Source organism: Podarcis gaigeae, assembly GCF_964106915.1.
Source record: "Podarcis gaigeae genome assembly, chromosome: Z".
Taxonomy (NCBI): domain Eukaryota; kingdom Metazoa; phylum Chordata; class Lepidosauria; order Squamata; family Lacertidae; genus Podarcis; species Podarcis gaigeae.
Genome location: NC_139691.1, coordinates 11,610,154 through 11,630,943, shown reverse-complemented (window position 1 = coordinate 11,630,943; position 20,790 = coordinate 11,610,154). Strand labels below are relative to the sequence as shown.

At 45.2% G+C, this 20,790-nt stretch overlaps 1 protein-coding gene across 4 annotated transcripts in view; it reads left to right on the top strand.

Annotated features, from left to right (window-relative positions):
- LMX1B (LIM homeobox transcription factor 1 beta) overlaps window positions 1–20,790 on the top strand; it is a 165,145-nt gene that overhangs the window by 132,476 nt on the left and 11,879 nt on the right. For 2 of the 4 annotated variants that reach the window (XM_083721240.1, XM_083721238.1), the window contains 5 exons: window positions 9,617–9,849; window positions 11,541–11,719; window positions 12,671–12,748; window positions 14,959–15,025; window positions 18,659–18,799. In XM_083721240.1, the coding sequence (XP_083577366.1) occupies window positions 9,617–9,849; window positions 11,541–11,719; window positions 12,671–12,748; window positions 14,959–15,025; window positions 18,659–18,799 (698 nt within the window). Of the gene's footprint in view, window positions 1–9,616; window positions 9,850–11,540; window positions 11,720–12,670; window positions 12,749–14,958; window positions 15,026–18,658; window positions 18,821–20,790 lie in introns of all 4 variants that reach the window. The other 2 variants (XM_083721239.1, XM_083721237.1) reach the window with 1 other exon arrangement.

Here is a 20,790-nt window from a genome sequence, read left to right as displayed (position 1 = left end):
ATGTAGAGCCAAACGCCACACACATAACTCCAGCTTAGCCTTTCCCCACAACCCTTTGCAGCATATAGCCTGAAACTACAGTTCTCCCCCAAATAATTGCCGCTCATTAATCCATTCAGCTTTTTTTAATTGCCTGTGCTGCTCTCTCTCTCTCTCTCTTTTTTTAATGAGTTCAACCGGCGCCCTGAACTTTATTTTTTATTTTTAATCTCTCTATATAAAATAGTTTCTCGGCTCCAGAGCAGATTAGAAGAAAATTGCAGCTATAATCTGTAGCGTGCAATTGCCGAGCTTGTAAAGAGCAATGGGTGTTGCGGGAGGGGGAGATGCATTTAGACTCCCAAAGGTGGAGCAACGCTGAGGCAATCTCGGGGACTTTTTGCAAATGAAGGATCGTTTTAATTCTCTTCTTGCGGCAATAATTTGATTCCCCATAAATTCTGCCATCAAAGCGCTGGGAGGGAGCAATGCCATTGAATCTGTGCGGCCGACAGTGATGGAACGGGCCACTGTCAATTACAGGGTGATTATTAAGCAGAGGACGCATCCCTTCAGTCAATGTTTCCTTCACTGCAAGAAACTCTGGATCCTTTGGAAAACATTCTTCCCCCACCACACCGCCCCTTTAAAGCCAGGCTGTGATCCAGCTCCTGAGTCCTGCCAGGATTTTCCTACTGTAAGGCTACAGGCCAGTTTGCTCTATAGAACAGAGGTGGGGAACTTTTTCAGACTGGGGGCCACATTGCCTTCTGAAAAACCTTCTGAGGGCCACATGTCCAGTAGCAGGCGGAGCCAGAGGCACAAGTGGGCAGAGCAATGAATGTAAATTCTACCTGTAAATGTGAACAGGTATGGCAAGGGAAAAAAATTATTTAAAGCACAGCTCAGTCAGTGGTAGAACACATGGCTTCAGGTGGAGAGTCCCAGGCTGGGCTTTAGCATTTTCTTCTTTTTTAAAAAAACAGAAAACTAAGTTGGAAGTGATGAGGAAAACCCTTCTCTCTCTGAGAGGCCCTGAAAAGCCTCCAAGTGTCAGATTAGACAATCTTGAGGGAAGAGAAACCAGTGGTCTGGACTGGTCCTAAATACAGCCTTTTCTTTTGTATTAAAGGAACATTTGATGTTAGGAGAAAATACCAGCTCGTGGAAGGGTAGCAAGATCAGGAAGGTTTCATCCTTGAGGATATGTTTCTTTGTTTATTATCACATTTATGTCCCACATGCCCAGTGGTGGGCAGAGCCAGAGGCAATGAACGCAGTGCAGGATTTACACACAAGCTATGCTACAATTTACGACCTCAGATAATGAGTGGAGCTCTAAATACTTCAAGATTTACCTAATTGGGTAAAAAATAATAGAATGATGCACATTTGGGGGAGTTAATGCTTTGGAGCCTCTTAAACCCTTACCTCATTTAGGCTCTCAGTGTATCTTAATCTGGCCCTGAATGAATGTAAATATTACCTTTGTATAGTTGGAGGGATTCGAACACAGACTCACACCAGCACCCTGCTTCCTATCCTCCATCCACAAAACAAGAGGTATTCTGAGAGTTCGGGGATGCAGAAACACTTGGGGGGATGCTTGGCCAGTGATGGGTGTGTGGCCTGGAGAAAGTTATGAGGGTCAGACACAGGGGGCCTGTACTGGAGGGCTGCATTTGAACTTTGACGTTCCTCATCCTCTGCCGTAAGACAGCAGCTGACTCTGCACACACACAGCCCTTTGGATTTCCATTTTCACCTTGGGGTACATTGGCTGGTTTCCCCAACCACCAGGCGGGTGGAACTCTAAATGTACCATCTAATGATTTGTCCATCTAATCCAGTTCTCTCAGTTCTGGTGGCAACTTTCTGGGGTTTCAGACAAATATGGGATCCTTCCCATCACCAGCTTCAGGGCCGGCCAACCTGCGAAGCAAAGTGAGGCAGCAGGATCCATGGGGGCAGCAGATCCCAATGTAGATCTTTATTCAGGGCCAGCCCACCGATGAGACAAGGTGAGCTGACTGTCTCAGCTGGCAGGATCCATCAGGGCAGCAGATCCTGATGTTGATCATCTTTCACCCTCTTGTTTTGATGCAGATCTTCCCTCACTCCTTCTTCCCTGTCAGGGAGGAGAGCACCATTTTGGGGCCTGCCTCAAATGCCAAAATGTCTAGGCCCAGCTCTGGCTGGGTACCAGTGGAGGCTGGTGCATGGTGGGTAGTAGAGCATTGCTCCACCAACCTTAGGTGGCTCCCTGCAAGCCCGCACCTGCCCGCCTGTTTTACTTGCATCCAGTCCAGAGTGGCACTGCCCGTCAGCTTTCTCCCTCTCCTCCTTCTTGAAGTTCTAGAATGCAACAAGAAGGAGCATGGGGACAGAACCAATATAAATTATCAGTAGCCAACTTCTTCTCTTATTTTTCAGTAAACGTGTAAATAACGAACCTCTGCATCATATTAACTCACTATAAACTTCCTAGTCATTCCTTCATTATTCATCAAGTTAATCCAATTTGTTGCTCCTAAAAAAATTATACAATTTCCAGGTTTTTTATCCAGTATGTTAATATAACAATTTTAATTAAAGTCCAGTATTTAATTCTCTGATCATTTTTGATAGTTCCATGTTTTTCCATTCCCGTTACCAACAGATGTTATCAACTGAAGTCCTGTCCAGTTTCTTGCATATCACACAATCACATTCCAATGGGATCTAACCTTTGATCCTTCTCTCCACTCTGGTTCAGGTGGAAGTAGCAGAAAGGGGTGGGGTGGGGTGGAATGACCAAATGCAATTGATTTGGCAGGAGATTAAAAACATAACAAGAGTCAGCAACATCAGGCCAGTAGCCCATCTAGTCCAGCACCCTGTTCTCACCATGGCCAACCTAATGCCCTAATGGGAAGCCCACAAGCAGGACCCAAGCTCAAGAGCGCTCTCCCCTCCTGTAGTTTCCAGCAACTGGTATTCAGAAACATTACTGCCTCTGACTTTGAAGGTAGAACATAGCCATTGTGTCTAGTAGCCCTGATCGCCTTATCCTCCACAGACACAAGTAATCATGAATGCATGGAGGTGCCTACTGCAGGGTGTGGTAGAGCCCACTGGCATAGATGGTGTTAAAAGGCAATTTGACAAATCCTTGTAGGAAGTGTCTATAGCAATGGCTATTAGTCGTGGGGACTAAGTTTCAGAATCTCCTGTTTCATAGGCAGTATACCACCAAATACCAGTGACATGGGAGCAACAGCAGGAGAGGGCAATTGTCTTCAGGCTTTGCTTATAGGCACACTGAGAAAGAAAACGCTTCTGATCACATGCAGCAGAACTTGGTGATGCTCTGTATGTACCCTTATTATGGTTAGGAGAATCCGTCAGTCTTGGTTTTTCTCCATTTCTCATATTTCCTCTCTTAAGTTCAGTTCTCCACATTTACACATCACTGTGTGATTATTATTATTTTTTAAAATCCTCATGAAAATTAACCAGCATTTTACTACATATTTATCTGAATGTACACATTTGGGGATGCTGTTTTGCCTAATATGCACATCATTGCCAAATGGTTTCCCCATTTATAATGCATTTGTGTGTGTTATTCACCCTAGTATACAGACAACTGCATTGAAAAATTCACAGAGGTGTGAATTTCAAAGGACGGCTGTGGTTTAGTTTGCATGAGGATTGGATAAGCTTGCCTTTAAAGGTGAACTTAATTAAATTTCATTTTCATCGTACTCTTATACAACCCTAACCACCCTTATTTTGAGGGGTAAGAATGACCATAGACCTCCAATTATAACTTCAAAAAGTTGTTATCATTTATTGCATGAATATCACAAGTTTTTCTCTAAGTAGCTCAAGATGGTGTACACAGTTCGCCTCCCCATTTTATACTCACAACAACCCTGTGCGGTAGGGCTAGCCTGAGAGGCAGCAACTAGCCCAAGAGCTTCATGGCAGAGTGGGGATTTGAATTCTGGTCTTGCCTGTCCTAGTCCAATATTCTAACCCAACTATTTTTAACCTTTGGTACGCTGGTGGCGCTGTGGGTTAAACCACAGAGCCTAGGACTTGCTGATCAGAAGGTCGGCGGTTCGAATCCCCGCAATGGGGTGAGCTCCCGTTGCTCAGTCCCTGCTCCTGCCCACCTAGCAGTTCGAAAGCATGTCAAAGTGCAAGTAGATAAATAAGTACCACTCCGGCAGGAAGGTAAACAGCGTTTCCATGCGCTGCTCTGGTTTGCCAGAAGCGGCTTAGTCATGCTGGCCACATGACCCAGAAGCTGTACGCCGGCTCCCTTGGCCAATGAAGCACGATGAGTGCCGCAACCCCAGAGTCGGCCACGACTGGACCTAATGGTCAGGGATCCCTTTACCTTTACCTTTTTACCCAGGTGTTATTGAACTACATCTCCCATCATCCCTGCCCACTGGTCATGCTGGCTGGGATTGATGGGAGTTGTAGTCCAACAACATCTGGGAACCCAAGGTTGAGAAATGCTGGCTCTGTGATGTTCTAAAAGCACTGCGCTTTGCGCATTATCAACTTCTGCCCTGGGTATAGTATGTGTTTGTATAGCTACATTTGTTTAGTTAGCATTTGGCCAGTGATATAAAAAGAAACTCAAAAAAATTAAATCAAGGAAACATGATTTAAAATCCTGGATAATTTGACAGGTTGCAATCGGTGGGCCAAGCAGGAATGAAATCTGGTTTCATCATAGTTTCTGTAATATTGCCTGCAGAAATGGCCAAACGATGCATTGAATTGTTTCCTTGTTACGGCTCTGTGATGTTTGGTGAACCTCTTGAACCGCACTTAATGTGAACAGCAAACCTGACACAGTACGGCTGGTTATCTCTCTCTGCATAGTAAATGAGTTATAAGAAAACCATTACAATCTATTTGCCCCACAAACAGGAGGAAATTAAAGACCCAGGCGAGGTGATTGAAAAGGTAAAAGTTAGGTTGTTTGGACATTATTGTAAGAGTAAACAGTGCAGAACGGTGATTTGAGGGAAGCAGAACAGGGTCAAATTTTAATGTGAGATAACAAGCTAGGGAGGCAATAAATCAGCTGTCCTGTTCAAAATGCCAGATGGCTGTACCCTGGTGCAGGAAGGTGTAGTGGCCTCAATCCACCTGTAGCCACACAGACTGCAAAGGCCTCCTTTTCATGCTGTCAGGCATCCTAGGAACATTCAAAAGCACATCATATTTCTGTAGCATCCTCCACTGATGAAGATCTCCCTTCACTCTTTACCAGCCATGGCTGTTGCTTAGTAAGATAGCTAGGGCAGAAGGCAGAGAGACCAACCATGGATGGAGCCTGAGCCAATGATAAGCAGAGCTAATTAATTTTATTGCTTCACCTCCTCTTTGCTGAGTTCTACAAGGGCAACACTGGCACTAAAGAGGAGTGTGACAGACAGGTCCATCCCCTGGACAGGATGAAAGTAAGAAGGCAGGCAGGTAGGGGTTAGCTAAGGGCAGTGTGAGGTTGGTGAGTCAGTCTTAATGCACAGATTCCACTGCAGTTCTTGAGTGCTCTGCACCACCCCCAACTCACTTTTGCATTTCCATACCTTGTAAAGGGGGGGGGTCCCAATTTGATCAGCCAATGACCATTAGCCATGAAAGCTAATTGGAAGCTCCACATTTTGAGTGCCCAGAACCTGAGACAGACACCTTGCAGCTGTACAAACATTAAATTTGCATGTGTTGCCCTGCCTACATTTGCCTTTTGCCCCACCAGTTGTGTGATCCCCGGAAGGTTGCCCAGAAGCTTATCAGCTTTCTAAAAAATTGTCACCCAGAACCAGATGCAGTAGTCAAGATGCTAGCTTATCTGCAAAGCCTACGATAAGGAACATTACTTCTCATAATCAAGATGCAATGAAGCAATTCATTTTTCAACTCTTGACAATAAAACGTTGATCTGATCCAGTCAGACACTTCTTACGGGGGAGGAATCTGCAAGCAGAGTGGGGTAGGGAGAACACTGTTGTGTCTGGTCAGACTATTTGCTTTGCTGCTCTCAGATTTATTGCTTTGATTCAAAAACTGTACATGGGTCATCTGCTCAACTTCCATCCTAAGCCTTCAACAGGTTTACTGCCTTGTGTTTATAATGCTAAGCCATCTAATGAGCTGTGGGTTTGATCAAGAGATATCAAAGTCAGGTCATTTGTCAAGCTCAGTTTCCTGTTGTGTGTGTTTTTGATGTCCTAAAAAAGCCCCCCCCCCCAAGTATTTTCCTCTGGCTGAGCTGAATTAAATATCCCTTTCCTTATGTAGGGCTGCCCCACTCTTTTTCAACAAGGGAGCAGATGTGGGTGGGCTGAAAGATGCTCCTGGTGATCTGCTTGCATGTTTAAAAGCGGGAGGTTTCCTAGACTATCACAGAATCCTGTTTTCCATATCCACAAGAAACTAAAAGTTGAGTGTAATGGGTTGCCTTGGGAGGAGGGAAAGATTCAATTCAGTTCATTTTTCTAGGTGAACAGACGTAATTTTCACTTTCCAAAACAATACATGAACTGAAATGCTAAAGTCCTTCAAAATTTGCACATCTCTGAATTTTGCAATACAGTTCTCCAGCCAAATATGTGCAAAAAAATCATATTCTAGAGTGGAGTGTGTCTAAATATGCATACATTTATTAAAGTAGCATCAACTGCTCTGCAAAGAAAGAGTATACCAGTTAAAACTGCATAGAAAAAAGTGTTTAATATTAGGAAAAATATTAATCGAAATTGTGAATTTTCGTGAGGACTTTTATTATATCTTAATTGCAAACTCATGTGGAAATATGGAGAATCAAGGATTGGATGAATGAGAGAAATCAAAATTGACAGGTTTTCCCTCTCTAGTTTCATCCAATGCATGTCCTATTCAGAGAGGACCCATTGGAATGAATGTACTTAAGTTACTCATGTCCATTGGGTACAGTGGGTCTACTCTGAGGAGGACTAGCATTGGCTACAATCCTTTGTCTTTGTGGCAAGTATAGGCAGCATCAAGTGTTAGTCTAGACTAGGACTAGCCTTCAACAGGGTTAGTGTTGAAACAGAGGGGCATGATGGATTTAAGTCTCTTAATTTTAATGGGCCTACTCTTGAGTTGCAGTTAGTTGGATACAACCCTATTCCTCTTTGCACCTGTTCAGGCTGAAATGAAATTTGTTTTCTGAATGGATGCCTGAGAAATTAATTCTTTGCAAATTCCAGTATGGAACAGACCAGATCCACCCTTTACAAATGAAAACTTACATTAGAACACTCTTATCTTTCAGAATTCACACATCACTGAAATTTGTCAAGCAGTTGTTTTGCTTTAAAAAAGTATTCAAGTGTGTGTAAAAAGCTTATTTTTAAGGATAAAATACATTTAGAAATGCACATTTTGTATTTAAATGTGAAGTTAAATATGAAGAGGTATGCAAATATGAATTTTCATGCAGATGATGATGATTTTAAATGGACTGGAACACATTTGTGAACATGTGCAAAACAGCCTGGATATAGACTGTTTGTTCCATCCCTCTGTGGATTTCCTCCTTTGCTCTGTGATGTCAAGGACTCACTGGGACAGTGAAAGCACTCAGATTTGGCTGGGTCATGTCCTGGGTCCTACATTGGGGAGTAGGGGTTAAATAAATGCCTTTTGCTTGAAAGCATTCCTACTTTACATTTGGACGATCATCCGTGGAAAGGACAAAATGCCATAAAAACAACAGAAAGCTTATCGGAGCAACAATGTTCCTCCTTCCTCCCCCTCCCCCCAGTGTGATGAATACCCCACCCCACCTGAAAGCTTCTCTCCCCTCCCCAAATGCTTTTGCCAAACATCAGCTTGCTTCCACCCCTCATTACCTTCACCCCATTGAATGTTACTGAAGCGCAATCGGTTTTGCAACGGTCTGAATGGACTGCCCATCTGCAGATGCCTCTTGAAATCCTTTGAAGGCATCCTGTCTTCCCCACGCCCCTTTTGAGTTCAAGGGGCAAGCTTCATTAAACAGAGCCCAATCGGTTTAGGGAGCCAGGGCAGGGGAGATCTGTGCACGCTTTTAATCCTTTTAAGTACTTCCTTGGTTGCATATGCAAGGAAAAGAGAAAAGAATGGGGTCCCAGCATGCTTGGATGCTACCAAAAGCTGGAAGATGCTTCCTCTCCCTCTCAGTATGTCCTGGGGCAAGCAATGGAGGCTGGTCCACTAGGGCAAGAGGGTTACTAGCCCCACCCCAATCTCAATCTGCCCTCAGACAGCCCACAGCTGTATGCCTTCTTGTTGAAAACCAGTCCAGGGGGTGGCGGCGATACCTGTCAGCTTCTTCCTCATGCTTAGTCTCACGGTTGCCCTTGTAGAATTCATTGGGGAGGGAGGATAGAAACAAAAGTATAATTCATTGGCTCTGCCTCTCATTGGCTCAGACTCTGCCTATCATTTTACCTGTCATTTCATTCCACTCCAATAGCCTCAGTGGGCACCAGACACTACTGATTCTATGGTTGCATCAAGATAGTTTTATGAGGGGCTTCACCAAGGATTTCCTATACAGTGGCAGAAAACTAAACACAAACTGTATGTACAGGGCCAGATTAAGACCTTTAGAGGCCATATGCCCTGAAAAGATTGTGTAATTCAAAATAAAAACAACACAAAGCCACAAAATAATATTTTATTGGTTACATTTCATCCTGTCTCTTATCTCAGTGATCAGAAATAAAAACAGAAAAACAAATTATGCAATGCACAATGTTTTTTATGTTTATATGCATATGTAGATAAGAAAAAAAACAAAGTTCATATAACTCAGAAGAACATATAATTAATAAAGCATAGATTTGTTGCAGCACATAACAGAATCTGATTTCCTTGCATTATTCCAAACTACATTAGTAGATGATTTTTTAAAAAAAAATTAAAAATCAATATTTTTTAAAAAAAATCTCATTTTTTTGCCCTTGCTTTGCTGCTGCCCAAAGCCTCTTGAGTAATCCAGTGCTGTGTATCCAACACAGTGTCTTAGGCCTGTCTCTTGGAATTGAGGTTCCAAGCCATTCTACTCTTGGTTTTCCCTTGATTTTGCCCTCCATATATTTTGATGACCTCTTTGGAGAAAGAGCAAGGCATAAATGCAATACATTAAAAAAAAAAAAAGTATTTCAAATCCTACACATGACTTAGATTGCAGCTTTTGGGGGTTCTGTTCCCAACAAAAAATAATTGCAATGTATAAAATGCATGTGAGCCCTGCAGAATGCACATAAAAGGTGTCATATAATCTTCTACAAGGAAATTCATGCCAGGAGATTTTCATTCCAGGTCTTCTCCTCTCTTGGAGGGTAAGCCTGTCAGTGGCTATTAGACACATTGGCTGTGCTTTTCTTCCACAGAGGCAGAAACGTTTCTGAATAACAGTTGCTGGAACCTACAGGAGGGGAGAGGGTTCTTGTGCTTGGGTCCTGTTTCTGGGTTTCACACAGTCGTCTGATTGGGAGAAACAAGATGCTTGGCCCAGACCAGCAGGGCTCTTCTTATGTTCTGGAATTCCAACTTGGGATCCTGCAAGGAGCCTCGGCCTCGTGACCTGAGTATTCTCCCTTTCTTCCTCCGATAGGTTGTTTGCTGCAAAATGCAGTGGGTGCATGGAGAAGATTGCCCCAACAGAGTTTGTGATGAGGGCGCTGGAGTGTGTCTACCACTTGAGCTGCTTCTGCTGCTGTGTCTGTGAGCGGCAGCTGAGGAAGGGAGATGAATTTGTGCTGAAGGAGGGGCAGCTGCTCTGCAAGAGTGACTATGAAAAGGAGAAAGATTTGCTCAGCTCTGTCAGCCCTGATGACTCAGATTCAGGTGAGTCTTCTCAAATGGTGATCAGTCATGTGGCTAGGTAATTTCAATCTCTGGAACGAACAAGCAAAGCTCCTCCCTTTCTTTCCCTTTGGACGATAATGAGAGCCAGTGTAGTGTAACTGATAGAGTGCCAGGCCTGGGTTTGAATCCCCATGCTACCAGGAAGCACACTTGATGCTTTGGGGCCAATACCTCTATCTCGGCCTGATTTACCTCACCGTATTGTTGTGAGGCAGGAGGAGAAGCAATGCCCACCACCTTGAGCTCCTTGGAGGAAAAAGTGGTATATAAATGAAATAAATAAATAATGTAGAGTTTGGGAACCTCAAGCCAGAGAGACAAATGTCTCTGGGAGTCTCCCCTGGCCAAGACCTTTCCCCAGCCACCTCACCAGATTTTCTCCACCTCATACTTGAGTGCTTTGACTTGGCTGGAATATGTCCTTTGAACTGTGATTATGTATCTTAACTGACCAGCTAGATTGATGTACCTTTGAAAGAAGAGTTTGGATTTGATATCCCGCTTTATCACTACCCTAGGGAGTCTCCAAGCGGCTAACATTCTCCTTTCCCTTCCTCCCCCACAACAAACACTCTGTGAGGTGAGTGGGGCTGAGAGACTTCAGAGAAGTGTGACTGGCCCAAGGTCACCCAGCAGCTGCATGTGGAGGAGTGGAGACATGAACCCGGTTCACCAGATTACGAGTCTATCGCTCTTAACACTACACCACGCTGGCTTTCTTGACTGTAGTCTGCTGTACAAAAGTCAAAGGCACATCTCTCTCTCTGCCCACTTCCCCCCTCTGGCCACACCCACCATTGGTATGAAAACCCCCCCCCCAAAGTGTTGCTCATGAGAGAATGCGGCCCCAGGCTAAAAAAGGTTCCCCTGTGGCAATGTGTATTACTTCAAGATTTGATGACTTAGAAATGCTTAAATTGGGGAGCCCTCCTGTTTATGCTGCTGAGTAGGGTTCCAGACAATTGCCCCGAAGTTCTACATTAATGGTGCCACAGATTATAACTGTTCCTCAGTGGGTAAATGAAGTGTGTCACACAATAGCTGAAGTGCTTTCCTGCCACTCAGAAAGCTGGAATATGGCACGTGGAGCTAAAAGTTATTCCTAGATTATTAATAGTTAAATCTGAAAGGGAGACATATGAGACATACGTACAACTCTCCTTCAGAATAGGGTAAGAAACAACCAGCTAAAGTTCCCATTGCCTGCAAGCCTTATTCCTAGTCTTCCCTTGGGGTGGGGGTGGAGGTGTTTTTTTCCGGCCTGAGGCCCACATTCACCTTACCAGGGCCACATTCCAGTGGTGGGAGGAGACAGAGACAAAAGTGGGTGGAACAACAAATGTAGATGCTATCTTTATATGTCATGCTAGTTTCTTCACAATCCCCTTTACAAGCAGGAGGAATTATCAGAGTTCATAGACAACATTCAAGCCAGGCAAAAGTATTGAGGATGTGATGGAGGGCAAGTGAGTGGCATAGTGTAAGGAGAGTTCTGAGGGCCAGGAAGAGGGCTGCATTTGATCCCTGATCCTGAGGTTCTTCACCAATGCCTTGGAGCACCTGGCTGGTCTCTAGGAGAAACCTGATGCTAACTGGATGGACCTGTAGTGGTCCTGTGTGGGCTGAGCGGTCATGTATTTTAATTTGTTCCATTTGCAATTGACCAATAGTTAAAAGTGATGATGAGGATGGGGATGTGAAACCGACCAAAGGACAAGCAAACCCAGGGAAGGGTGGAGACGACGGGAAGGACCCACGGAGACCAAAGCGGCCGCGGACGATACTCACAACACAGCAGAGGAGAGCTTTCAAAGCTTCATTTGAAGTATCTTCCAAGCCTTGTAGGAAGGTAGGCTGTCATTGTTCAAATACCACCATTCACAATCTGATTCTGTACCATGGTTGTGGCAAAAGCACACACCTCAACTGGCATCTTCAGCTAAAAGAATCATACGTTTAGGGTCAGCCCAACCATTAGGTAGAATGAGGCGGATAATGCTGTGTAAGGCAGCAGATGCAAGTGTTCCCTAACTGAGCTTGCTGCCCTGTGATACAGGGCAGGATGCTGCCCATTGGCAGTGATTATGGCTGCTTACACACCATGCATTGAAAGCACATACAAAGGATATGGCTCTACACTACAAAAAAGCTATAGTTTACCGCTCACAGAGCTACAATTCCCAGCACTCATATCAAACCACAGTTCCCAGGATTATTTGAGGGAACTGTGTGCTTTAAATTTGTGGTGTGTACAGGTTGTGGACTTATTTCCACTCTGAAGTCTGCAAATATAAAACTATTCCTGCCTCTAGGTCCTTTGTGACTTTGGATAGCTTCCAAATGGACAACTTCCCCATTTTCTGCAGAAGCCAAACTTTTTGACAGTTCATTTTTTTAAGAAATCAATTTCCAGGAAGAATGTTTGTGAACATTCCATTACATCACACTCACTCAGCCAATCCGTGCCAGGGACCTCTCTACTAAAAAGCACAATACAATATAGACATTGACATGGCAAAGTTAGCACTGCCAATTCTTTGTAGGTCCAAAGACTGTAGACACACACAGAGAAAATAAAATTGATTCTGCGTTATTTGACTCATTGAATTCTCATCTCCTCTTCTGTCTCATTAACTTCACCATCTCTACAATCTTAGCATTGAACCTGTTGTTTATTCTTCTGGATGTCCCTGCAGTTTCTTGGAAATGCAGGGTTCAGAGAACTTAGGCATTTTGTTTCATTGCAGCAACTTTCCATTTCAGCTCCACACCTTATTTCACCTTTTTACCTTTGTTGCAGGTTAGGGAGACACTAGCAGCTGAAACAGGCCTCAGTGTCAGAGTTGTCCAGGTGTGGTTTCAGAATCAAAGAGCAAAGGTAAGGTCCTGCCTACCAATAAGACAGAACGGGTTCTAACCAACCAAGTCCAACTCAGTGTAGACCCACTTAAAATTAATGGACCTACCCTGGTCATATCTATTAACTTAAGTGGGCCTGCTCTGACTAGGATTAATATTGGCTATGACCCAGGAGCTGAAGTGGAGCTCGGAAATGTTCTCTTTAATTTATTTTTTATTCAAGATGGAACATTTTGCCAATCTTATCCAACCACTTTAGGTTTCCCACGGATCCCTCTGAAGATCTGTCACACATTTGCATCTAATTTCATTTTGGGTCATGGTTTGTTGACAACCCTAACTGTGGTGAAGAGATTTGGCTTTTCATCAGAAAGAGGGGAGCACATAGACAAGGCAAACCCTCCAGCATTCTGCCAAATAAAATCGGGGGGGGGGGGTGTTATGTTATGTGGGGCAAATTATGCTTAGTCACAACCTGAAGGGATGAGAAAAGAAAGAGCCCCCCCCAATGCAACAGAGAATTTAAGCTCTCTGCATGGTGTTGTTATTAAGCCAGGCTGCAGCATGCTGAGGTGAGGGGAGGGCAAAAAAATATTCCCCTGTGTGGGTTAGAGCTAGGAGGTCCAAGAGTGAAGGTACATGTGGGGAAGGGGGGACGCTTCTTCCTTTCCTACAGCAAACTTACGAGAGAGAGAGAGAGAATGGGGGGCCGCGGCAGAAGACACCCCCCCCAAAAGAAAACAAAACCACAACAGGAGGCGCAGGGCAGGAGGGACTCAAAATGGCCGCCTTTCTGGAGCGACGCTGGGATTCTTTCCGCCGTGCTCCTCTCCCTTCTTGATGCCTCAGCCGCTTTCTAACTCACCACCTTCCCCTCCCGTGCAGGGGGGGAGGGAGGGGCCGACACAGCGGCGTGTGAGGAAGGAAGCACTCACGGTAGTGGGTAACACTGCCATATGTGACCTCAGCAAGCTGGCTCGACTACTAATTCTGCTGTTGTTGTTGTTGCTGCTGCTGCTGCTGCTGCTGCTGTTGCTGCCACCTCCTCCTTCCGCCCAGAGATGCACGACTCTACTGTGCAACCACGTGACCATCGCCCGGATTTCTCTCCCCCTCCCCTCTCCCTCTCCCCTCACACCTTGAGAAATGCAAGTTCGCACACATGCTCTTTTCACCCTTCCTTCTTGTCATCATCACAAGGTCCTTCACTGCCTCTTTTGGTGCTGCGCTCTCACAGGAGCCACAGCACCAAAAGTTGGGACATTCCAGAATCCAATCAGAAGCTGAGATAGCTTCTGTAATTTCAGGATGTCCCGAGAAAATCGGGACGGTTGAGGGGTATGGAATATGGCGATCAAGCATAATAGATATTACAGGATTTGGGGGGAGGGAGAAGTGGAGGACAGGAAGTACAAGTGACTTGTGCATCCTTCTTTGTTGTACTTCCTGTGTCATACCCTAAGCAGTCCCTGCTTAACTTTACCCAAAGTGAGAAAGCTCCATAAGTAGAAATAGTTCAGCGGTTGGTAGTCAGAGTGGGGAGGTAGGGAAATATGTGAATTCAAGTTAAGATGCTACATTGGCCATATTTATTTATTTTAATTGGTCTAGTATGAGTAGGAGTAACACTGGATACATAGGAAGAGGATCAGTGAATCACATCTATTGCCTCTCCTAGGACCGCCCCAGACTGGTGTGCTGGTTTTTTTTTTAAGGGGGAATTCTGCAAAATGCAATTGACACCACAATTTTACATTAGTCCACACACAATTCCACTTTATTTGTTGTTGTGCAATGCTTCCCCAATGTCACTGCATTACTGCCTGCTAGAAGGACACTCTTGCACTACTAGAGATGGTGGCTATGTTCTACCTCCACTGTCAGAGGCATCATGCCTCTGAATACCAGTAGCTGGGAATTGCAAGTGAACAGAGTGCAGTTGCGCTCATGTCCTTCTTTCAGGCTTCCCACAGGCACCTGGTCAGCCACTATGAGAACAGGGTGATGGACTAAAAGGCCATTGGCCTGACCTAGCAGGGCTCTTCTTATGTTCTACCTTCACTGTCAGAGTAGTATGCCTCTGTATGCCCATTGCTGGAAACAGCAGGAGGGGAGAGTGTTGTTGCACTCAGGTCCTTCTTGCAGGCTTCCCACAGGCATCTAATTCAGCCAGTGTGAGAATTTGATTGATGTGCCCCTGTTTAGTCCTGATTTTCCTTTCTTCCTCAGATGAAGAAATTGGCCCGAAGGCATCAACAGCAGCAGGAGCAGCAGAATTCACAGCGACTAGGTCAAGGTGAAACCACAGTGGTGACGTGGATGGGACCCTTGGGGTTGATGATGGCATTTGGGGGTTATGGCCTTTTTTCCAGTTCCATTGCATCATTTCTGATTTGGGTGGCCAGCCCAATGCAGTTTATTTAAGGTGTGAACCCAGGATATGCTTACACACAAACAAAAAGAGCGAAAGGCTTTTAACCACAGAAGCTTGAGTACTGGGTATATACCCTGCAAGTTGCAGCCAGAAAGAAAGAAAGAAAGAAAGAAAGAAAGAAAGAAAGAAAGAAAGAAAGAAAGAAACAGATAGACAGATAGACATAGGTAGAATAATTGTACTATTCCTAGGAGGACTATACCATTCTGGAATGCAGAGGGAGGATTACCTAAGCTGAATGCTCTGCCATGTTGTGTCTTGTTTTTAAACCCTCTAAACATAGGGAAAGAGGGGAATACATTTACAGAAAAGACTCAGTGAGCATCAGCACTGTTTTTTTCTGGGGGTACCCAAGGGTACGCAGTACCGGCACCTCCCCCCACATGTTAAAAGTGTGGCACTTACTGTAACAACTTCATGGTGAGTACTGGCACCTTTTTTCTTTAAAAAGAAGCACTGGTGAGCATAAGAGGATTTTGCCTATGCCCCACTCCCCTACCCTGCCCTGCTGAGTTGATTCTCCCCTGTGAATGTTTCTTCCACCCATAGTTTCCCAAAGTCAGGCTGATCATTGGGCTTGGCGCCCAGCTTGGCAGGGGGACCCAGGTTAAAAACAGCCTGGAGGATATTTCCGAGGAATAATTGGCAGGTGAAAGAAGCACCTTTCTCACCCTTCCCTTGGATTACTAATCATGCTTCGCATATGTGCATGTTCAAAGCATCCCATATACATTGTTTTAATCCTTATACCACCCATGTAACGTAGTCCTCTGCACCTTAGCCCCATATTGAATACTGGAGACAGGGGGTGGCTGATACATGTCTGATGCTCACTACTGATTGACACCACTTTTTGAAATATTAAGCATGCTTCTAAGTGAAATAAAATAAAATAGTAAGTTCCCAGCAGAGACAAGATTTGAATCAGATTTGAACTTCACGTTTATAGGTATTTATTTATCCTCATGGAAGATAAACCTTCTAGCCACCATGACTATCTTCTGCCTCCACTGTCAGAGGCAATAGGAATATCAGTTGCTGGGAATTATTTGGGGAGAGAACTCTTGAGCTTGCCATCGGCATGTGGTTGGCCACAGCCATCAGGTTGGCCACTGGGAGAACAGGACATCAGACTAGATTGGGCCTCTGGCCTGAAACAGCAGCCAGACTCTTCTAATGTTCAAAATATGGCTCTTGTTAAAAGCTAGTTAAGAACATAAGGCGAACCCTGCTGTATCAAGCCAGTAGTTCATCTAGTCCTGTTTCCTGTTCTCCCAGTGGCCAACCAGATTCCTGTGGGAAATCAGCAAGCAGGACCATATCACAAGAGCACTCTCCTCTCCTGTGGCTTCCAGCAATTGATATTTAGCAGCATACAGCCTCTGACTATGGAGGCAAAGCACAGCCATAAATTCATACATTGCTTGATTATAAAACAAACAACGACCAGAAGAAAACCCAACAACAACTCAAAGCAATGATGGCTAGTTTCCAAGATGGACTTTGAAACGAGGAGAAGAAGGGCCCCAACCGGCTAGACCTCTTGGCAATTACACCCCCACATTGCTGCTCCTTCGCCATCCTATTAGCATGGTGTTCTTATCTGTTCTTGCCGCTCTGGCACCCTGTGGCGCCAGTTCGGGCTGGCACACTGCTGTGGCAAGGACTGGACAAAACAGGAGTCTCCACCCCAAACCACTTGCAACACTCAGGATAGGATGTGCAACCCCAAAGCACTGCATATGGATGAGCGATGCAACAGTCTTCATCACCTGTCTGGCATTGCATCATGTCGGAGTAGACAGCCAGGGATCGTGGGAGTGAATTTCAAGGAAACAATTAGCTACTTCTCGTTCCACCCTGGCAGAAACAAATAGCTCCTTTGAAACAATATCTGATGGAAAACTCTGGGCTTGTGGTTGGGGAGGATGAGGAGAAGGGGCTGTGAGTCAGGACTATTCTGCAGCAGGTGTCAAATCAAATCCAGATCCTAGACTGTTTGAAAATAAATTTGTGTGTGTGTGTGTGGAATACAGCATCAAAAGACTTAGGGCTCACCTATGCTGCACATTGGTTTGATACCAATTTAATAGGGATAGCTTCCCCCAAAGAATCTTAGTAGCTGGAGCTTGGAGAAGATGCTGAGAATTGTATTGCAAATCTATGGTGTGATCACAATTGGAATAGGGTGTGATTTTTTTGGTCGCCCCAGCTCAAATAGGATGGTGTACTGTAGAGTTGGAAAAGTTCAGAAAAGGGCAACCAAAATGATCAAGTGGGTGGAGAAGGAAAGGTTGCAACATTTGGGACTTTTTAGTTTAGAGAAAAGGCAAGTAAGAGATGAAATGACATAAGTTTGAAGCTTATGCATGCCATGGAAAAAATAAGAGAGAGAGAAGATCCTCCCCCCGCCCCCGCTGCCCCAGAGCTGGAACTCATCATGGGCATCTATTGAAGCTGAGTGCTGGAAGATCCAGCAGCACATAGTTAAACTATGGAACTCACTCCCACAGGAGGCAGTAATAGCCACTATCTTGGATGGCTTCAAAAGAGGATTGGATACATTCATGGAGGACAAGGTGCCTCCATGATCAGAGGCATTAATGCCAGTTTCATGAAGTCACAGGAGGAGAAAGTAGTCTTGTCTTTGGGTCCTACATGTTGGTTCCCCCCAGGCATCTGGATGGGCCCTGTGAGAACAGGATGCTGAACTAGATGGCAGTGTACCGTATTTTTCGCTCTATAGGATGCACCGGACCATAGGATGCACATTGTTTTAGAGGGGGAGAACAAGGGAAAAAATCTCCCCCTCTCTGCTCAGCGCCCCTTCAGCGAAGCGGCAGGAGAAACAGAGCCCCTTCCTTTTCTCCTCCTGCTTGGCTGCAGGGGCGCTGCGCGGCTCTCCCTCTCTGCTGAAGCCAGGAGAATCTTGCTCTACCGGCTTCAGCAAAAGAACCCAAAGCCTCTGGAGCGCAGCGGGAACTCGCTCTGTGCTCCGAAGGCTTCAGGCAGCTATCCCTGAAGCCTGGAGAGCAAGAGGGGTTGTGCACAACGACCCCTCTCACTCTCCAGGCTTCAGCAAAAGCAACGCGAAGCCTCCGGACCATGGAGGGAGCGCTCCCTCTGCGCTTCGGAGGCTTCGTGTTGCTATCGCTGAAGCCAAGGAGCCTGCATTCGCTCCATAGGATGCACACACATTTCCCCTTAATTTTTGGAGGGGAAAAAGTGTGTCCTATAGAGCAAAAAATACGATGTTTCCTGAAAATGTGAACACTGTTATCCCCTTTCCCTGCAGTCAGTCCCTTCCAATCACTGGACTATGGAGGGTGGTGCTTCATAGTGATGAAAATGTTTGTGGTGCCTGCCCCCTTCCCCCCTTTTTAAACTCAGCCCCAAATGGAAAGAAACAGGGGCAACTTCAAAGGCCGAGAGCACTGTAATTTCATCAATCTCACAGGAGGAGCTTTAGATGAAGTCAATTGTCTTTCTTTGCAGAAGTGATGTCCAACCGAATGGAGGGGATGATGACCTCTTATACACCGCTAGCACCGCCACAGCAGCAGATTGTAGCGATGGATCAGAGCAGCTATGCCACTGACCCCTTCCAGCAAGGTCTCACACCACCACAAATGCCAGGTGACCACATGAACCCCTATGGTAAGACTCACTGGGAACCAGCTGCTGTTGGCATGTCCAAGGTAGAACATGGAAGCTTCGGTCTAAGATTCCCAAGCCCACACTCTTGAGAGGTCTCCCTGTCATTTTACAACGTGGAAAGCCCTGGGAGCAACTTGATCCAGATGTTAATATTAGATGTCGTTTGTATCCAAGGCATCATTTTGGTCTTCTTCTGGAGGAAATAGAGTTCCTTCCACCAGGGTCCAAAACAAGCAAAGAGGGAAGATGAGTCTCCATTGAGCCTCTGGAAGCCTCTCCTTTCTGTTCTGCTTGTGCTGGACTCTACCAGAAAGACTTCTGCTCCCTTATATAGTATTTCAAAGCAATGGCATTTCTGAATGAAGAATTATGAGCCCTTTCAAGCTCCATCAAACTTCTAGTAACACCACTGGAAATGTAGCAAGCTCTGAATTCTTCCCTTAATTTCCCATCAGCCCTCACCCTCCTCACCCAAAACCCCCCTAAATCTTCTTAGCTGGCCGGCAGAAGCCACACAAAGATACCAGGGCCCCCCTTAACCCTCTAGCTCAGGTTTTTGGGTTGCCACTATGATAGTGATCTAAATGTCAGGGATCTTGGGAAATATAATTTATTCTGGAAGGAAAAACAAAAAACCAAGGGAGGCAGGAGGAATCTTTCAGCTGTCACTGCTGTCACCACAGCCCTTGTGCCTGTATTAACTGGTTTTTAAAAGTAGCCCAGCAGCTTGCAAAATGGTTCAAAAGCTGACCATTTGCTTCTGGAGATGGTCCAGACTTGAACATTATTAGCTGTTTTACCTTTGACATCACAATGCCCTACTTATGTGATATATTGTCAATCCAGCATTCCTAGTAGGTCTCATGGGGATTTGGGGCATGCCTATAATATTTGTTTAAACTGTAACTCTCTGATGGAGGCCTTGGGATCTTCAGCTCTGTGAGGGAGGGGACCATGGGATATTCTCCAGAGAATTCTTTTCACCTTCCCCAAACTTTGTTTCCCAGGATTCATTGCAGTCTTTGGGGTCTCAGATTCAGTGGTGCCCTGTGTGATGTCAGAATTCAGCCCTCCCCACTTCTCATGCTTTCTTCTAAATATTAGTTGAGGTGTCCCTGGTAGCACCCCAAGCCTCTTCACCCAGTGCAACCAAACCAGTCTCACTCCCCTAAATCTTCCTCTGTTCATGGGAAGGAGACAATGGAGCCATCGCAGCTAAACTGGTATGAAGCCAACCAAAGAATGTAGACTAGATGCTTGCTTCATATTCTAAGGAGGCAGAAAAGAACCCAGCATCCTCAATAACCTGTCTCTCCACTACCTCATCATGAGGAATGCAAAGTCAGATGTGGTTTTGGCAGAGGGCTGAGTTATCATCCTTGCTTATACAATTCCTTAGCAATGCAAATTGATGTGCAGACCTTATCTCCTCAATCGTCACACAACAACAGTGTGTGGGGTGTAACATTTAAGATTCCCAATCAGGAGATGAAGGATTTGTGGTTGGAAGATCGCGACAGATCCGAGGCCACCTAGTCAGTCTGTGGGACTGAGCAGGGCACCTGCTGTTCTATATTCCACGCTGAGTCCACCAGGCCACATACTGCTGGTAAAATAATGACTCTTGCCTTGATGGATCAGACCAAAGGCTCATCTAGTCCAGAAAGCTATCTCCTGCCACAGTGGAGGAACTGTGTGTTAAACTGATAGGGGAGGTCACAGGGTGGACTGAAGAGTGGGCAGCTTTTGTTAATGGAACGAGTGAGCAAAAGCTTTGCTCTTCTCCCAGTTCCATATTTGCCATTGACACCATTTGATACCGCCATTCCTGGGAGCCACAGTTTCCTGGGATGGAATGCAGAATCTCTTCTCTGTGACCAAACAGCTTCCCACAGATTGTTTACTCATGTCAGTTAGAAAAGGAACTTTCTCTTTTTGATTTTTCTTTTCTTTTTAAAGCCCTTCCAAAA